Source organism: Electrophorus electricus, chromosome 6, assembly GCF_041902795.1.
Source record: "Electrophorus electricus isolate QZ-2024a chromosome 6, ASM4190279v1, whole genome shotgun sequence".
Taxonomy (NCBI): Eukaryota; Metazoa; Chordata; class Actinopteri; order Gymnotiformes; family Gymnotidae; genus Electrophorus; species Electrophorus electricus.
In genome coordinates, this window is record NC_137502.1 from 8,725,001 (window position 1) to 8,744,130 (window position 19,130).

Consider the following 19,130-nt stretch of genomic DNA (forward strand, 5'->3'; position numbering starts at 1 on the left):
CTCTAATGTAATAAATACATATTTTGTCTACATTGTGACTTTTTAGCAGTGTGCGGACAATATTCAATTTGCATGCACATTTTTTTGCTTAACGCACCTGCAGCAGTCTATTTTGCATGTTGCATGAAGTACATTTTTTGTTTTTTCAAGACTTGATCCACAAAATTATGCAGACCTTCACAAACCTTTGCCAATAGGTGGCATTAGAACTTTTTTTCATATTTTGGGCTTATATCTTTGTAGGTGTGCCTTCACCCCCCCACCCCAAAATGTCTAGTCACTAGAAATAGACAGTTCTACATACTTTATATACAATAAATATGTGCATAAAGAGAGAGAGAAAGAGAGAGAGATATTAATTAGTTAATATTACAAAATTTTAATTGACTAAACCCAAAAAACATGGCTACCAATCAGAACTGAGCAGTCACTGGCAAGAAGAACTGCTCCAGCAGAAAACCTCAACCATGCATTATTCAGCTTGCTATACTTTACATTCACACATTGTATTTAACATATCCTCATCACTTACATTCTCTTTTATGAGATGTCTCTTTTCATAAGAACTGTTTCTTTGTTTTACCCGTGTGACGTAAATTACTGTAGTTTTTGTTATTAATGAATGTGAGGTGACCAGTACTGCAGTACACCTTAGTGATACTAAATGAAAATGACTCTGATTTTGACAGAAAAACAAATGGCAGTAGTACATAACGTGTATTTTGAGACTGTCAGTAGGATTTCCACAAGCACATATTAAATTAAATTAAATTAAATTCTTCTTTGTTTAAAAATTGGATGCTACACTTTACCATTTTTTCCCCCCTAAATAGAATAATAAACTACCTTGACGAAAAAGTACTTTTAATTCCTCTTACTACGTTTAACATGACAATATTATACTCTGCATTATTCGAGAGATAACGGAATGCAAAAGACCCGACACGCAGAGATTACAGTTAATTTGATTATATCTGACTAGACTGTAGGCATCCATGAACAGTCTTTGCTGAACTGACAAATTCAGCATGGTTACCTTTCAAGGCTGATATTTTCTGCTTCAGATCAATGTCTTATTCTTCTTTTTAAAGTTCAGTAACTAGAGAAAAGACGTTCTGACAAATCTAGGAATCCTGCTTTCTGCATCATCATTTCTTATCGAATTTATCCAGAATATCCCAACAGCAGAATACATTTACATGCAGATATCTTTACATTTATATTAGCCCAGGCAGATCTGGAGTAGTGAGTCAGAGTGGGGAATACAGCCTACACTTTGTTACAACTTCAGAAATATCCAAGCAATTAGCAAGGTCGCCGTTTGACGGACAAACCGTGAGGCGTGCACAAAGTTAAGGTTTGACTGATGCAGATTACCGCGAATCCTTTGATGTTTGCTTTCCTCTCCTTTGTTAGGACTATACGGGGGGTCCGCTGAATGCAGAAGCCAGCAGACTGTCCGTGTGCCCACAGCGCTCACGCGGACGCTTTTAAAACGGGGAGTGCGCGAGCGGCTGAGCTTAAGCTGCAGCCGAAGATGGCGGCGTGTGGACGTGTTCCGTTAATTCTGCTGTTGACGTCCCAGTGTTTGTGTGTGTTTTTAACGCAGGGGCTGAAACCGGCCGCCAACGTGAACGTTCATCCTCCGGTTATCGCCATTAACCGGCAACTTAAAATTGGAGCTTCGAATGCCGGCAGTGTCGGTGCTGCTTCGTCGGTGTCTCAGCCCAAGAGAACAACTGGTTGGAAGCTCGCCGACGAGGAGGCCTGTCGGGAGGACCTGACCCGGCTTTGTCCGAAACACACCTGGAATAATAACCTAGCGGTCTTGGAGTGCCTGCAGGATAGAAAGGAGGTTGGTTTGATACGATTATGTTCTGTGCCTCCGCATTTGTGGACCCGCATAGCGCACATCAGTATCTACCTCTAGCTAACTTGCCCGTGTTGAGTTTGGGCTAACTCGGCTAGGTTTACGTAGAATATCAATTTAGCCATCTTATAACCAGCGAATGGCGGATGTTAACGTGTCCCCGTCTGCTGGGTTTACTAGCTTCTGCGCTTTACTTTAAAACTAAGTTTTTGTGCGCTGTCGGGAAAGTTAACTTCGAGGTCTTATTCGCTAGATAGCTATCTTAGGTTAGGTAAAATGTGTTGGTCATTTTGTAGTTAATTAGACGATGATGAGAACAAAATGTTACATTTTGCTTCCTCATACCTTCAGTCCACTGATTAAACGCGACCAGCCCAATTGCTGTGTGCACTTGGTTGTTGGTCATCTGCATGCTCTGCCTTATTTATTCTGTTTGCAGTAGCTAGTGCTCTGCTGGCTCCATTGGTTGCCCGGGCAAAAATATTCCTCAATACCAGTCAAGAAATGTTACTTCATAATTCTGTTCAAGGGGTTATGCCTCACAGTTTGACACACTGACCTAGTTCATGTAAATTGTTCAGCTGGTGAAGGGATGCTGACTAGCTGCAGAACAATGTTCTAACAGCCCTTCAGAAAACTCACTTTTGACAGATCAAATCTACTTTGTAGTATTGATGTAGATACTGGTGGTGACTAGGTAAAGAATGAGAAGCAATATTGATATTTTGACAGCAAGCATGGGTATTAGCAGAAACTTCAAAATGCATATCATTACGCTACCATCACAATATGATATTGCACACACTCGACTCAACTGAAAAACTTTTATTCATTGAAAAGATTTAAAGTTCCTTTAACTATAATTTAGAATTTGTATTGCATACTGTTTCACTTTAGTACGTGATGAACATGTTCTAGTATTTGTGAATGTGTGTAGATTTGGAAATATGAGTACTCTGACTGTAAATTAAATATCTGTACATTTGCATATTACCAAGAGTTTATTTGTATATTATGGATGTTTTCAACACAGATTCACGTGACACCTGTCTCTGAGAAACTGAAAGGAAATTGCACCTTTTGGGTCTGATTGATGAATGTCACTCTTAAATTGGAAGATAAAATGCTGAATATTGATTTTATTATTAATACAGGGCAATTCCCCCAATAGGAGAAACTGTATGATTTTGTTGTTTGGCAGTTATTGCCATCATCATTGTCTGATTACCTGCTCATTCAATCAGATCTAAGACAGGATTGCCTTATTCTTTTCCTGTAGACCTATTGCCTTGCCGATCTTAATTTTAACACCGTTTGTTTTTAAGATGCTACTCAAGCAGTTGATTAACTGTATCAGGTGTGCTAGAGTTGAAACTAAACTCTGCACAGCGGTATATCACCAGATCAGAGTCGGGCACCCCTATTCAAAGCTGAAGCCTCAAGCTTATACCTGGTGTGTTGATCGTGTGTAAGCAGGAATGGCTTATTTTTCTCAGTCTGTTTTGCTTGCTAGATCCTACTGTGTAGGACTTTGGCCAGTATCATTTAATTTGGTGATGTTTAAATCTGGACCATTTCCTTCATTCTTCTTTGTCACAACGTGTTTACTTTAGCACTAGTTCAGCTGCTAGAATATCATAGCACAGGAATTGTATCTTTCACTGAGAAAGTGATTGGCAAGGTATGCAGCGAAGCAGCTCATGTTACTCAACTCTCTCATTATGGTCACGAGTACAACTGTGTGTTGTAACCTGCCTGTTCTGCCAATGACACACTGCCTGACCCTATCTCACTCCACTAGTCTTAGTAATTCAGTGGCTTGGGTTACTCATTAGAGGTGAAATGACTTGTTGCTCTCCATTTTTGTGTAATGGATTTCTGCCCTGCACACACAGTTTTTAGTTTAGTTTTGAAAATGGCCTGTGTATTTTCTGGAAGTTGAGTTAGCTTGGAACCTAGTAGGACTGATAGCCTAATGCAGGCATACTATACAGACACTATAATTCTGAAAGGAAGACTGTTTTTCCAGTGGCTGGAAACTACCTCAGTAACTCCATCTTTAGTATCTGAAACTCTTCCCTTCCTCTAAAGGTAAACAATATCTGGTTCAAAAAGCACAAAAATGCTGACCTGGATGCATGTTCCTTTTTGTTGTGTAGTCATTATTATATAGGCGATAATATCTATAGTGTTTCTTACTCTGACAGATAACAAAGGACTGTCACGCTATGGTATTTTTGAAAAACTGCATCTTTCCTTGCCCATGCTGGTACCTTTATGTTGCATGATGATTAGTCAGGAGGGTGTGTGCTATTTCCAGATTTCTGGAAGGGTAAACTCCCTGAGGCCAGTTTTTTGAATGACTGCTGCCAAACTCCGAATGTTTGTACAGTGTTTTTCTAAAACTGGGCTGTTGGGGCTAGAGGAGAGATGAGGCAGCAGCCCTGCATAAAGTCACACCTGAGGGATTTCTCAGACATGGGCCTGTCAGAAGAAAAGCTTTTATGTGTGTTAATTAGCTTTGGGACCAGTTTGGAGTGTCAAAGTCTTTTTTTTTTTTTTTTTTTTTTTTTGCTTTGAGCTCCAAGTCTGACTGTATCTCTGTTGGGCTGTGTGTTCAGAGTATTAAAGAATGGGTTGGTTTATATTTTAGACTGTAAAATCACACACTTTTTTTTTTTTTGTGTGTGTGTGTTAAAGCTACTGTGTAGCCACAGGTATTGGTGTAGTCCTGAGGTGTGTGAAACAATCTGCTAAATTATGTTATAGATGCATTATGGTTTAGCTTTACTTTAGTTTCTGGTGGAAAATCATTGGGAATGTTTATTAGAAATATTGGGTGCAATTACAAATCCAAATGTAATCAGTATCATTAACAGCAACGTTTCCATTCAGTTGCTGTGGTATGATTTAGCCTATACCCAGTTGTGTCCTACTTCTCCTGATGCTGCATATAAAGTTTATTTTCCTGGCTGTTGTCTGTCCTTTTCAGCATATCGCTGTTTAAGGCTTTAATGATTGCCATAATTACTTTGCTAGGGCTCAGTAACAGCTGTGGTCTTCCGAAGAGCTAAATGGTGCCTGTAAACCTCTCCCTCACACCTCCCCGAGGTGCTGCAGAGAGAGGGGAAAGGTGGCCCCTGACACAGCTGCACTGTGTTCTTTACTCCATACAGCTCGCTTGGTTTCATTTGCATTTAGAGAAGGATGCTCATATGGCTGTTGTGAAGGGCTCACTGTAAACAAAGAGGTTGGTGTGACTGATGTGAGGAGATATTCCTGAGGGAGTTCATGGCTGATGGAGATCTTGATTGAATCATGGCAGGAGGAGGAGGAGGCTTTGATAAGCTCGCCAAGGAAATGAAATGGCATGGTGCTTAATCAAGTTATTGTTGTTGATTTGTTTCAAAATGGGACAATTTAGATCGCAAGAGAGTTTTGCATGTGTATTCTTCAGTCTGTTGTGCCATTGTTTAAATGGTGTTTGAGAGGCAATTTTAATAGCCAAATGGAGTGTGGTTGTAAGCAGGCAACTTTTGATAGTGACACTTGGTGACAAAATTGTTCCAATCAATGGCTTCCTCTGCCTGTAATTAATAGATTGGCTGTGGAGCTAACCCGGTGTTTCTCTGCCTACAAGTGAAAGATGTGCTAGGATGCTCTCATCTCTGAGCCCATCTGAAGACGGTTTTTTTGGTACTGTTCTGATTAAATTTACCTTTTGCAGATGCAACTAATTTGATGATCAAATAGTCAAATAGAGAAATATTGCTTCAAACAGATGTAGTTTTGCTATACTTTATCTCTTCGGGTGGTCCCCCTAATAGACTTCAGTGTAAAGTGCTTCATTCCTTTTAAAGACTTTCTATGTACTACTTTCTAGAGGTTGTGCCCTTGCCATCTTTAAATGTTTTCCCTTTTTAATTAAGTTATTTTGTTAAATATTTAATAAATAATTCACTGCCAACTGTTATTATATGATTTTGCAGAGCATAACTATCTGAATTGGGCTAGGCTAATTATTACCATATAGGTTATGCTTCCAACCTGAAAACACAAATTGTAAAACCACAACCGTAAGACTCTGGTTTCCACTTCACTTAAGAAGTCACATTAAAGATTAATTCAGCACCACTCTGCAAATACCTGCACTTCAGTTCAGAAACAGGTGTAAACTGGAAATAATTAATTGTTGATCCACTGTGTTTTGGCTTGGCCTGCCTAGGCCTGATATATGTTCACTTTTGACATGAAAAGGTAAACTAAGAAGGAGTCAACATAGTTTCAGGTAAAGAAATAATAATATGAAGAAAGATCAAGTGGACGCCTCCTTTTTGGCTTCTCCTGTAATGTGTTTCCTGGTCTTGCAAGTGGGAAAGCTTTTTATGCATATGGGTCCTGAAGCTGTTCAGCTTGCCTTGGATCCGTCTGCATTCATTTGCATGTTTTGTGCTTTTGTGGATGGTAGTGAGTTTTTTTGTTGCCTATTCATCATCTAAGACTTTCTTATAGTTCACGTTCTGTGGAAAAAGAACTGTCTAATGTATGGCCTAATAAATTAATTGTTATTGAGGTTAAGACATCTCAAAAGCTCCTGCTTATTCAGCACAGTTTTGTTTTTTTTTGTTTTTTTAAACCAAGTGTCAGTGTAAGGACAGAGTTACAGTGATGAATTACACAGATGATTGGTATGATGGGTACATTGGAATGTGCGGTGTCAGGGACTTGGATATTGTTTGCCATAACCCATTTTGTCTGTTATCACCCAGTCTCAGCAGTGCCCCTCTCATTAATGCATGGAGGGGGCTTTGACGTCATGCTGCAGTGCACTCCTACTCACTCCCCAGGTCTGCTAGTGACTGGGTGTCAAATGGTTGCTTAGAAGGGGGTGTAATATCAGAGAGCTGTGACTGAAAACATCGTGCCTTAACACTCCTCTATTTTAATAAAGGGTTTTAGAAATAAATTAGTAATCTCTGTGTTTTATGGATTGTTCATCTGGAAGTCCAGTAGTAGTCCTCACACTTTCCAGTCTTTCTTCTTTCACTGTACCTTTTTGTGGCTGTGTGTGTGGACTAATCAGGAATAAATATACAGTTTATGAAAGTTATACATATGCTGAAAACTGTCTTGCAAAAAAATGTCAGTTAGCTCTAGTGTATAATTTGTTGTGAGCAACTCGAGCTGACGCCATCAAATACTCTGTGTACTAATCTGTGTGGGAAAAAAGCCAGGTCATGTTTTAGGCCAGTGATTGTTCGTTGGCTCCCTCTTCGCTTCCTTTACAACTGTCAAAACGTGGAACAAGAATATCTGGGAAGAGTGGGTAAAAGTTAAACGTGGCATGCCAGGGTAGGGATACTTTCCCTTGCCAGACAATTTAGGCAGGTTCTCCTGATTTTAATGTCCAGTTAGCTTCTCACCTAAGTGTGCAGCACGACCCCTCTCCCATGGAGGGCCATTCACTGGGCCTGTGCTGACATCAGAAGGAACTCAACATAGCTGCTAGAGGTGCAGCTGCACAGAAAATCAGATGGCAGTGCTTCACAGGAGTGCAGTGAGTGGAGTAGGCCGTTCTTTCTCATGGGGAAACTATTCATCTTCTTTGATCAGGAAAGGTATAGGGGAACAAAGAAGTGTTGATGTCACACATGAAACAAAGTCTTTGTTCTCCCTCTGAGCAATACTTTGTCTGATTAGCTGTAGGAGCATTACATTAGACTTGGCCACATATATCTGGATTTGAACCTAATGTAGTGTTGGTGCCAGCAATGCTTCGCCACATAGATTGGGGGAACTTCTCTTTGGTTCTGTAGAGCTTGATTTTTAGTGGACCACATGGCCTTCTGTGTGTAGCCTTTGTCTAGAAGCTTTTGGCAGTCTTCACTTGTTCAGTTATTGGACTGATAGTTGATATAGGAGTATTTCTATGTAAAATGTTGAAGCTCTGCAGCAGGAAAGCAAAAATCTATTTCAGGCTCTGGCCAAAGATCTGTGTTTGCAGCTGTCTGTAGTTAAGCCACAGGGGACATCGATATAAAGGCTAGTATGACATATCTGTAGGGGTTTGTTTGTCTTCTGTATTTACTTCCTGGGGTTTGATTTCCATTCAAACTATTGATTGTCTAATTTGTCACTGAACCTCCTCCATAGTGGGCCACAAATCTGTTTATATTAGCATTAATTTGCATGTGATTAACCTATAGTGTGGGTGTGTTTCGGTTGAAAAAGGGTATGGATGGGAGGAGCCATGTGAGCAAAACAATATGGTACAGACCTATACAATCTACATGTGTAGGTTTGTGGCTGAATTGTTTTGTTTTATTTTAGTTTTGGGTCCTGTTGGTTTTGAACACAAGTATTAAGTAGTCTAATTCTCAGGAAAGAGTACGCTTTAATCAATGCTCATTTCCCTTTAGCGAAAAAAGGGGAAAAAGAAATGTTTTCCACATCAGCCATCTCAAAGTGCACCTAAACATCCAGACCATCTGCAAGAGCTAGAACACAACACAGCAACACAACGATGGCTCCGCATCGCTCTTTTCAGACATATTCAATGAGACTCAGCTTTTATGCTTTCCTTATCAGGTGGGGTACGGTGCTGGTCACATTCACCCACTTCCTACAAGTTCATGGCTATTAAATCAATAAATGGATATTCTGACTGACCTTCTTTTGAGTGTTCATTTATAAAAATTTCTAAATAATTAATTGAAACTGTCTAATACCACACTTAGTCAAGGCTTTTATTTTTTTGCTTTGTACTGGTATTACACTAGAAGGCATTGGTTACATGGTTGAGTTTTCCATAAGCCAAATTCTAGGCCTAGTTCTTTATAATGGTGCATGTCTGGAGGGCAAATTAATTAGCTGAGCCTTCCATCCCCACTTGAAAGGTATGTTGGTTGGGCTGTGGTATGTGGAACTGGATGGTTGATTTGGGTGTAGCCACTAAGCTCGAATGGCATCAGGATATTGGCAGCCCTTCTGACTATTTAAGGTTCTGTTGAGTATCTCCATTGCTGGCACGACTATCTTGTTCGCTATCCTAAATGTCTCCAATGTAGCTGCTCTGTTTAGTCATTTGCTGCTGAGTGCCAATGGCTGTTTTGTCTTTCACATGTGTCAGCTTTATATAGTTGAGGCCGCTTCAGCTGAGCATAGCAGTACAATATTCCGCACCTTGCCTGCAAGATACAGGATATGTAGATGACTAGAATAAATATGTTGAATTTTGGTGGAATAGAATAAGTATATCTTTAATAGTGCAACCTTCCACCCTTACATTGCATGATTTTTAAACATTCAATTTCCAGATTCTGGTAATTGCTTGTAAGACTTTCTGCTTGCTGTCCTTCAGTATTATTTCTATATTCAGAATAAAGTAGCGTAAATGTGGTGGCTAAACTGTACCAGCCTTGATGAGAATTATTTATTATATTGGGTTCTTTCATGGAATGTGTCTTTGCTATTTATCTGGGGGCAAAATACACATTGAAACAGGGTTTTTCAGATGGAGGTCCTTAATCAGATGTTCAAGCAAAAATGTATGTGAAACTAGTTTATGAAAGTCTAAATCAGATATTTTTCTTTAAGTTTTCTAACTTGATTATCTGGTATGTCTCTCTTGTTTGTTTGCCTGAATCTCTCCTTTATTTATTTGTTTTAGGAAATTTAAAGACATGATGTAGAAGTCTCTGAAGTATTTATGGGTTAATCCTCATTAAAGCTGTCCTCCAAAGCATATAATCCTGCTTTTCTTCAGAGATTCCCTATTGTGTGATGAGCCTAAAACGCATCTTAAGACATCTCCTTAAAAGTGGTCCTTGGAGTTAATTTGCTGTAGGAGATTTTCAGATATGCATATATCCGAACCTATAACCTATTGTTGCTCCAAGTACCAGAACACACACTGGCATGAGCATGAACATTCAAATTCTGAGCACTTTTGGAATTCATTCAGTTGTTCAGGGTACCACTTTAATATTTAACCTATGATAGTTAGCTTAATGAATTTAACCTGTTTTCGTTAAGAATTTAGCTAAGATATCTAATGTTAATTGTAATAATTGTAGCTGTGTGTGTAGTGTTGGTAGTGGATGACTGTTTGTTTATGCAGACCGAACGATGTAAACTAGACAACTCGCTGAGTGACATTTCCCGTGCCTTCTATAGACTGAGAGATGGTGCAGACTGGGAGATGTAAATCAAAATGGATGTTCTGTGACACTGCTTTGTGTCCCAAAAAGATGTAGCCTTGGTTACACCACAGGCATTCTTCTTCAGGGACATGGCCTTTTCTCACACCCTCCAAGTGACCAGGAAGCCTGGCAGTCGTCCACTGCTCACATAACCACAGTTACATTCATAACTACAGTTATGTTTCGTGTCTCCTGAACGCCAGGGCGGTGCTTACTCACTGGATGGCTTATACCCACAATGTCACGAGGACTGCTTCAACTGTAGCTCGTGTTATTGGACAGGGTGTTCGGCACCAGGCCAGTCAATGCAGCTACACGGCTGTGGTAAATCCAGAGAATGTGCGTAGTGGGTGCTGCTTGGATACTTTGCATTACTTTTGCAAAGAGCACTCTCTCAAGGTGGCCCCAGTATGTCGCCACACCCCTGCTGAAATGACTGGTAGTGGATGTGAGTGGTGGGTGCATGACCATCTCATAAAACAGCTGAATTACACCTACCAGCTAATACAAGAGCCACTGCTTCTAGAGTGCCAAAGCTTATCTTGCTTCCAATAAACATACACAGCTCTGTACCACTACCATAGTGGTAGATATAAGTCCTCAGTGTCTTTACAGAGCACAGCGAGTGTTGCTTAGGGTCTGAGCAGTCAGACCCTAAAGTGACCAAGCTAATGGACTGACTGAGTAAACCCAGGGCAAGGAATGTTGGGTACGAATATTCTGGGGGCAAAAACCAGTAAAAATATACTCAATGCCAAGCCAAAGGTGAACTAGGTTAAAAGGCTAGTGATGGCACAAGCACTACTGCTAAGATTCAGAGAAATCTGCTGCCAAGGGATCTGAAGGCAGGGATAGAAGGTCAGGAGATATGTGGATAGGTTAGGATGGAGGTTAGATGTCCAAAGAAGGCTGTTGTCACATGAACATTTCTCTTCAGTTTAGCAAAGTAAACCCTGCACTGCTGGTCAGGAGATATGAAGCATAGCTTAGTGGTTGAACTTTCAGCCGACGACTTTCATCTAGTCGTCATCCATTACCTCTACTTTTCCTGTTGAGATGAACGAGAACGATTCTGTGAAAATGTATTTACCCCCCCTCGCCCTAGCAAATCAGCCTTGTCTACTATTATTTCCATCCCCACAAGCCTCTTTCCCATTTTCTGTCTTAATCTAGTGCCATCATTCATCTAGTGCTAAGTGTCTATTTACTTATTTTCAGTGGCATGACTTTAGTCTTTACCTAATTAACCTCAGCCTAATGTCATACAATAATTAGCATAATCTGCATCTAAACAGTCAACCTCACTGCTGACAGCCTCTTGAATAGAAAGGTATTTTGTAGCCTGTTTTGCAAAGACATGTAGGAAAATTGATTTTATTTTATTTTATTATTTTTTTTTTTTTGTGTTTGTTCAATTTTGTTTCTAAATCCTCTGAGATGGAACAGTCTTCTCATTCAAAGTATGATTAAATCAGGTTTCAGTACTGTGCCTATGCTCAGTATGTAGGTTTTATAAAGTTGACTCTCAACTTTCTGACTTTGTGTCTATTGCTGTATCGTGTTTTGAGATTATAACTCTTTTTCTGAACATTTTCTTGTGTTCTGTGCACTTGCGTACTCTCTCAAACCCCTGGACATACTTTAAATCTCAAGTGATGATATGCAACACTTGACATGGTGACTTTTAATATTGCATTCTCATTGGAGTACAGCTATATCTGTTTGAAAAAATGTCCACAAAAAAATGTCTGTCTTCTCTCACAGGAAACGGAGATTGCTACAGACTGCAACCATGTAAGTAGTCAAACACCTTTGACTTTATTCAGACCCTTGGTGGTACTCATTTAATTCCACTGATCTATAATAACATTAATTAAAGTTCTTTATTCTAGATCAGTATTTCATACCACTTTGTCTACCACACCCACTGCCTGTCCGTTTTTAAAATCAGGACTTTTTTACCCCTAGTAATTCTCTCTCTTTCTCCACTTTTCATTTTTCTTGAGGTTTTGTGGGACATTTTTCACAAATTTTATGTTAAAATATAATGGCTAATCTCTTTCTAATGATGGAATCAGCCAGCTAATTTCATGGCTTTGATGTTCTCGTTAAAACCAAAGGCTTAGTCCATGAAGGAGACATATGGTTAGTTTTGAAAGGATTCGTAGGCTTATGATTGTGACCATTTAGTGCTGTAACTGGAGTTTGTTGTAAATATTGAGTACACATTTATCAGTTACTTTTAAATGCAATACAGGTGGTTATGATGAACAGCACAGTTCCTTCTGTACAACCTTCAGGGGATATTTTTGATTTATTATATGGCTCTGTAGCATGAGCGATGCATTTTGTTATAGACCAGAGTGATACTGATGTTCTTAAAGCGTAAACATATGGTGTAGTTCAGTAAAGATGTTCTCTTCAGCTTCATATTCCAATTAAAGCCGAAGGTCATGTTCACCTTTTAAAGCCACTTTATTACACTACATGTTAAATGACATTTTTGTCTTAACAAAACATTTGTCTAGGCATACTATATTGTCACTTTAAATCAGACTAATACAATGATGGTACCTTTTGAATATTATTTAGTATCAGAAAATGTAATTAGGAAATAATTTAAAGACTGATGATGCATTTAAGTTGGTCTGCCATAAATGTAGTAATTTTTAGGGCCTTTAGAAGGTTGTCATTGACTGGTCTATTTTGTTTGTCAGTTTTTTAAGACATTCAGGTGTGTGTGTGTGTGTGTGTGTGTGTGTGTGTGTGTGTGTGTGTGTGTGTGTGTGTGTGTGTGTGTGTGTGTGTGTGTGTGTGTGTGTGTGTGTGTGTGTGTGTGTGTGTGTGTTCCTTCTCATCACCAAGCATTAAACATAATACATTCTTCAGAGAAGTATTACTTAAACATACTTTTTGACAGCATTTAATGTTTCTGCTGTTTCAATATTAGTCTTCATTTATTCAGTTATTTAGTTTGCTTTTTAATTTTCTGTATCTCTCCTTGCAGTTGCTGTGGAACTATAAATTGAACTTGACCACTGATCCAAAGTTTGAATCTGTGGCAGCTGAAGTGTGTAAAAGTACCATATCGGAGGTTAGTTCAAACCAGAGTGGTCCATTAATGTAGCCTAGTTAGGCAGCATCAAAAAGTTCTGTGTTTACTGAACAGAGATCAAGAAGCTGAATATTGCCTTCTCCAATTCTGTTACGTGTGTGTGTAAGCTCAAATGTCTGTTTTGTTTGTTGCCTAGCTTAGGGAATGTGCAGATGAGGAGAGAGGTAAAGGTTATCTGGTGTCCTGCTTGGTGGATCATCGTGGTAATATCACAGAATACCAGTGCCACCAGTACATCACAAAAATGACCAGCATCATCTTCAGTGACTACCGTCTCATATGTGGCTTCATGGACAAATGCAGAGAGGACATCAATGCCTTGCACTGTGGAAGCATCACTACTGGGGAAAAAGTGAGCACTCCTCATTAGTACTGAGGTTGTCCCAATTTTAAACTCTGCGGTTTCCCAAGGTGTTCCAATTTTAAACTCTTAAGGTCCAATTTTCTGGACATGGTTCAAGTCTAAACTTAGACTTGAATCCTTACTGCTGATTTAATATTGAAAGCCTCTTTAGTGCCAGTTTAGGACTTAATCTGGGACACCGCTCATAAAGATATTACTGAAACATTGTTTGCCTTGTCAGTTAAACCATTTGGATAAATATAGTGATTTCTGTTCATTGTGAAAATGTAAATTCTGATTTCATGTTTATTTGTGAAAAGAGGACATTCTCACCATAGCAGTAGTGTTTTTAAAAAATTGTTTTTCTCCTGGCCATTTTAAGTGGGTGTTGTCTTTCTTTTTTTCTTTTCTTTTTTTTTTTTGAGGAAATCCTGTTACGCCAACGCCACAGTGAATCCTTGCAGTAGAAACTCACCCACCCACCAGGAGTAGCTTGCTTCCAGCTATGCAGTGTGAAAATATGTTGCCTAGCACAAGGGAAGGGTTAGAACTGAATTATATTTAACAATGTCCATCATTAGGCATCAAAGAATTACTGGTATTTATAAAAACAGCCTTTTGTTTGTTTGTTTCTTTTGGGCTTTGGTATTTTAAAGCTGTTGAGTGGTTAAAGATCTACTCGGTGGATTGATGAATAGTTGTATTGCAAGATGAGCAGTAAAATGAGATTAAAGGGTGGTGGCTATAAAGTGTTTTGGATACCATTCATCAGTGAATATTGCAGTGGATGTAGAAGGGTGTGGAACATCCTTGGTAATTTTTATCCACATATTCTTTTTATGGAATGTTAATTACTTTGCCCTCCTTTATCTTTAGTTACTTGTTTTATTGTAGTAGTCCTCATCTCTCATCTCCGCTCCTCTCTGCTCTCCTCTTTTTTAAAATGTTCTCTTCTCCTCTCAGGACTTGCACTCCCAGGGCGAAGTCATTGCATGTCTGGAAAAGTCATTGGTGAGGGAGGTAGAGCAGCAGGATCAGCCTCATCCAATCAAAGAGGACTGCAAGAAGGCCATCATGCGAGTGGCTGAACTGTCGGCCGACGACTTTCATCTGGACCGCTACCTCTACTTTTCTTGTCGAGCTGACCGAGAACGATTCTGTGAAAATGTATTCCCTCCCCTCCCCCCCAAGCGAATCAACCTTGTCTGCTATTATTCCCATCCCCACAAGCCTCTTTCCCATTTTCTGTCTTAATCTAGTGCCATCATTCATCTAGTGCTAAGTGTCTATTTACTTAGTTTCAGTGGCATGACTTTAGTCTTTACCTAATTAACCTCAGCCTAATGTCATACAATAATTAGCATAACCTGCATCTAAACAGTCAACCTCACTGCTGACAGCCTCTTGAATAGAAAGGTATTTTGTAGCCTGTTTTGCAAAGACATGTAGGAAAGTTGATTTTTTTTTATTTAATTTTTTTTTTTTTGTGTGTCTGTGTTCAATTTTGTTTCTAAATCCTCTGAGATGGAACAGTCTTCTCATTCAAAGTATGATTAAATCAGGTTTCAGTACTGTGCCTATGCTCAGTATTTAGGTTTTATAACGTTGACTCACAACTTTCTGACTATTTTGTGTCTCTTTCCCCATTTCCTGTCTTAATCTAGTGCCATCATTCATCTAGTGCTAAGTGACTGTTTATTTATTTTACAGACTCAGGTCGGAGAAGGCAGAGTCTACAAATGTCTGTTCAACCACAAATTTGAGGAAGCAATGTCTGAAAAGGTGTGTCACTTCGCTAGCTCGTCATTGTCAATGCTGTTCCTCATGACATGTAACAAGATCACAAAGGAGAAAAAAAAAGTTTTATGGCTCAAGAAAAAGAAGTTTTATGGGTCTAACTAAATGTGATCTTGGCATTGTGTAGAGAAATAGCAGAAGAGTTACAGTTACATACATAGCATGGAAAAACCCACAGGAATGGGTGTGGGGAGCCTAAATAAGCATGTCTGTCCACAGTGCCGAGACGCTCTGACCACTAGACAAAAGCTGATTGCGCAGGACTATAAGGTCAGTTACTCTCTGGCCAAGGCCTGCAAGGCTGACCTTCGCAAATATCGCTGTAACCTGGATAACAACCTGCCCCGAGCTCGAGAAGCTAGACTCTCATACCTGCTCCTCTGCCTGGAGTCTGCAGTTCACAGAGGTCAGTCTCTGTATGTGTGTAACTGTCCATCCTAGTAAGGTATAAATCAGTCTTAATTGTCGTCTGTCTGTCTTCTGCTAGTTAGAATTATTTAAATTTATTTAAATTTTTGTCTGAGGATAATATCTATACATCTTTTTTAAAAGCAATTTGTTTATAACTTTTTAATACCTTAAGACCAGAGTGACATCTACACTTAATTAAAATGGAGTTTAGGTTCCACTTTCATAAACAGCAACGTAAAGGCAGTGATCTTTTCCTGTTTCTTTAAGTTCTGGGTTATTTGCTCTTACATATTAAAGATTCTTTACATCAGCTTTTGAAGGGCATAACACAGTTTGTTCCCTTTCATTCATTTTTACAGCAAACAGTTTTTCCCTCATCCCTTTAGTTAACAGAATGCACTTTTTGAGGGTTCATGCAACCCTGTTTTTCAGTATTTAAACGCATTTCCCTTTTGCCATTAACGTTCTTGTTCCTGTGTTTTGGCCCAGGGCGCATGGTGAGCGGAGACTGCCAAGGGGAGATGCTCGAGTACAGGCGCATGCTAATGGAGGACTTCTCCCTGAGTCCGGAGATCGTGCTGCACTGCCGGAGCGAGATCGAGGCGCACTGCTCCGGCCTGCACCGCAAGGGCCGCACCCTGCACTGCCTCATGAGGGTGGGCCGTGGGGACAAGGGCCTGGTGGACAGCCTCTGCCAGAATGCTGTAGGCACCCCCATACCTGCAAGCTACTGAAAGAGAAAAGTTTGGCCCCGTGTGTGGTGCCTGCTAGTTGGTGTTTCAAAACAATCACAGTAGCCATCGTTGCTGTCTTTAATTTGCGTCCCTATTGGTTTCATTTCTCGCTGGCGTCATTATGTGAACTTGCTCAGGGTGCTGACTGTCAGGGTTAAAGGTATAGGATTCATCTTACAAAGCTTGAAATACCAAAAGGAATCTGAAACAAAGCACACCGTTTTCTGGAAGGCCACCAGAAACACACACAAAAAATATATATACATATACAAGAATTGCTGGTTTGACACCACTTCTTTAGGTACCTTTTAAGTAGTGAATAATTTTGTATAATTGAAATTTTATGCATACCGCTTAAGTACCCCCTAGTGTCTGATTCTCTCTGCGTGTGTGTGTGCGCGCGCGTCCGTCCGTCCGTCTGTCCTGCAGCTTCAGGCACTGATCCAGTCTGCAGACCCTGGGGCTGATTACCGCATTGACCGTGCTCTCAATGAAGCATGTGAATCTGTGATCCAGACAGCCTGCAAACACATCCGCAATGGAGACCCCATGTGAGGCTCCCTCTCTCTCTCTCTCTCTTTGTCTGTCTTTCTGTCTTGTGTACTACTTAATATGCTGATTGTGTACCTACTGACATTTTTATAAGGTCATCAGCAAGGAGACTTGGTTCATCTTCACTTTGGAGGGATACAGCGGGGGAGGGCTTTTGTTTGCCATTTTATATCATTAATGCAAGCATTTAGTGTGACTTTCCTTTACACTTGAGCAACAGCTGGAACCTGGCTCTCTTAAACCTAAATAAAATGGAATGGTACCAGATGATGACTTCAGAAAACTTCAGGACAGTCTTCACAAAACAGTTCAAGATGTGCCAAGAGAGTTCACACTAAATGACTTGCCTGTAGAAGCCATTTTATTCTGAAAAGGGGGGGGGGGGGTGAGCATTGTGGGCATATTTGTATGGGGGTGTGTGGGTCTGTGTATCTAAGATATTGTATATATTGTGGGTTGTATTAAACTTATTAAAAAAAACATTCAACAACAGATAGGAATGCCAAGATGTCCTGTGGTTGGATTAAATCAAAATCAGATATTGTCTATGGTTGACACAGAATCTCCCATCTTTGTGTGTAGGATCCTCTCTTGTCTAATGGAACACCTCTACACAGAGAAAATGGTAGAAGACTGTGAGCACCGGCTATTGGAGCTGCAGTATTTTATCTCGAGAGATTGGAAGTGAGTTGCATTTCCTCTCCTAATGAGGCCTAACATTTCATCTTTAATACAGAAGTCCTATGACTGTGCCACTTTAACTCCTTTTTGCTTTTCACTTTTGCCTAAAAAAAAAAAAGAACAGAATGAAATGTTCCCCCTTCCCTTTAAATGATGCAAGAACACTGTGAAAGAGGCATGACTAACTGATACTAAGTAACACTGTGGTCACCTGGCTTTTTTAATGTTTCTAATTTAAATAATGGCTAGTAGCTCCAAGTATGCTAGTATGTGCCTGCCATTGTAAGTCATGTGAGTCATGACATTTGTGAGTTGACCATAAATACATCCTCTCATCTTTTATAATGTGAAGAGGTACATTTTGATGCCCACATGTAGCTAGTCTAATAATGCATTTTTGCCATTTCTAATATCATTCACAGTCCATTAGACATAAGTACCTTTTGATTGGAATACTTTGAAGTAGCAATTTGGTGTAATTATCCATTGTGACCGGGCTACCCACTCCATCCAGGGCTCGTGAAGAGTCCGTCTGTTCTTATGGCTGATATGCTGACGTAGCCCTTGCGCTGGTTTGTAATGGAGGAGACACAGCTGCACCCTCTTATTCATGCATCCAGCCTACTCAATTGGCCTCGATGAGAAATTTCACTCCGATTTGCCGCATTTAACTGTGATGGCACTGTCACACTTCCACACTTGTGGAGGTCCCGCACGCTTCTTTGAATATTGTCCCGTTTCTCTACCTCCTGTATCATGGTCTAGTGACAGGTTTAACTGGGCTAGTGTCAGCTTTAACTGGGCTCTCCCTAGGCTCGATCCTGTTCTTTACCGGAAGTGTCAGAATGACGCGTCGCGGCTCTGCCACACACACGGCTGGAACGAGACAAGTGAGATGATGCCTCCTGGCGCTGTGTTCTCCTGCCTGTATCGACATGCCTACCGCACGGAGGAGCAGGGTAGACGGGTAAGCAGATTACAAAGCTGCGAGACCCAGGATGTTCTGCAGCCACTCTTCTTAAATACATCATTGTCTTCTTACATTGGTCACAAGGTTCAACTTATTTGGAACATAATTGCAACACTGAACAGTACTGATTCCTTTTTTCACATGTATAAAACATTAGTAATGGTTGGTGTTCTGAATTCCGTAGCATGATCCAGAGCAGCATGTGAGGGTTTATTCTTTCTGAAGTAAGAAAGATAACTTGTAATGACAGAGAGGGATACGACAATTCCACAGTAATTTTTCATAAAGCAATTTTTGAATTGATCTCAGAAATGAAAGAAGGCCAGAAACCATGACGCACATTAAAAATGCCGAAGAGTTAGATTTGCTTGCCAAAATTAACATAATTATGCGTTGTAATTGAGACAATGCAGTGAGTAATGGGGTTTTAAACTGATCTGTGTGCATGAGTGCTTT

General features: G+C 40.0%; 1 protein-coding gene across 1 annotated transcript in view; it reads left to right on the forward strand.

Moving 5' to 3' along the window:
• Window positions 1-1,335: 1,335 nt before the first annotated feature.
• Window positions 1,336-19,130, forward strand: part of glg1b (golgi glycoprotein 1b) — a 28,865-nt gene continuing 11,070 nt past the window's right edge. Inside the window, exons 1-11 of the mRNA XM_026999531.3 lie at window positions 1,336-1,855; window positions 11,836-11,865; window positions 13,079-13,165; window positions 13,323-13,538; window positions 14,493-14,696; window positions 15,240-15,311; window positions 15,546-15,732; window positions 16,227-16,441; window positions 16,901-17,022; window positions 17,606-17,707; window positions 18,518-18,671. Of these exons, the coding sequence (XP_026855332.2) occupies window positions 1,439-1,855; window positions 11,836-11,865; window positions 13,079-13,165; window positions 13,323-13,538; window positions 14,493-14,696; window positions 15,240-15,311; window positions 15,546-15,732; window positions 16,227-16,441; window positions 16,901-17,022; window positions 17,606-17,707; window positions 18,518-18,671 (1,806 nt within the window). The 5' untranslated portion in view covers window positions 1,336-1,438. The remainder of the gene's footprint in view (window positions 1,856-11,835; window positions 11,866-13,078; window positions 13,166-13,322; window positions 13,539-14,492; window positions 14,697-15,239; window positions 15,312-15,545; window positions 15,733-16,226; window positions 16,442-16,900; window positions 17,023-17,605; window positions 17,708-18,517; window positions 18,672-19,130) is intronic.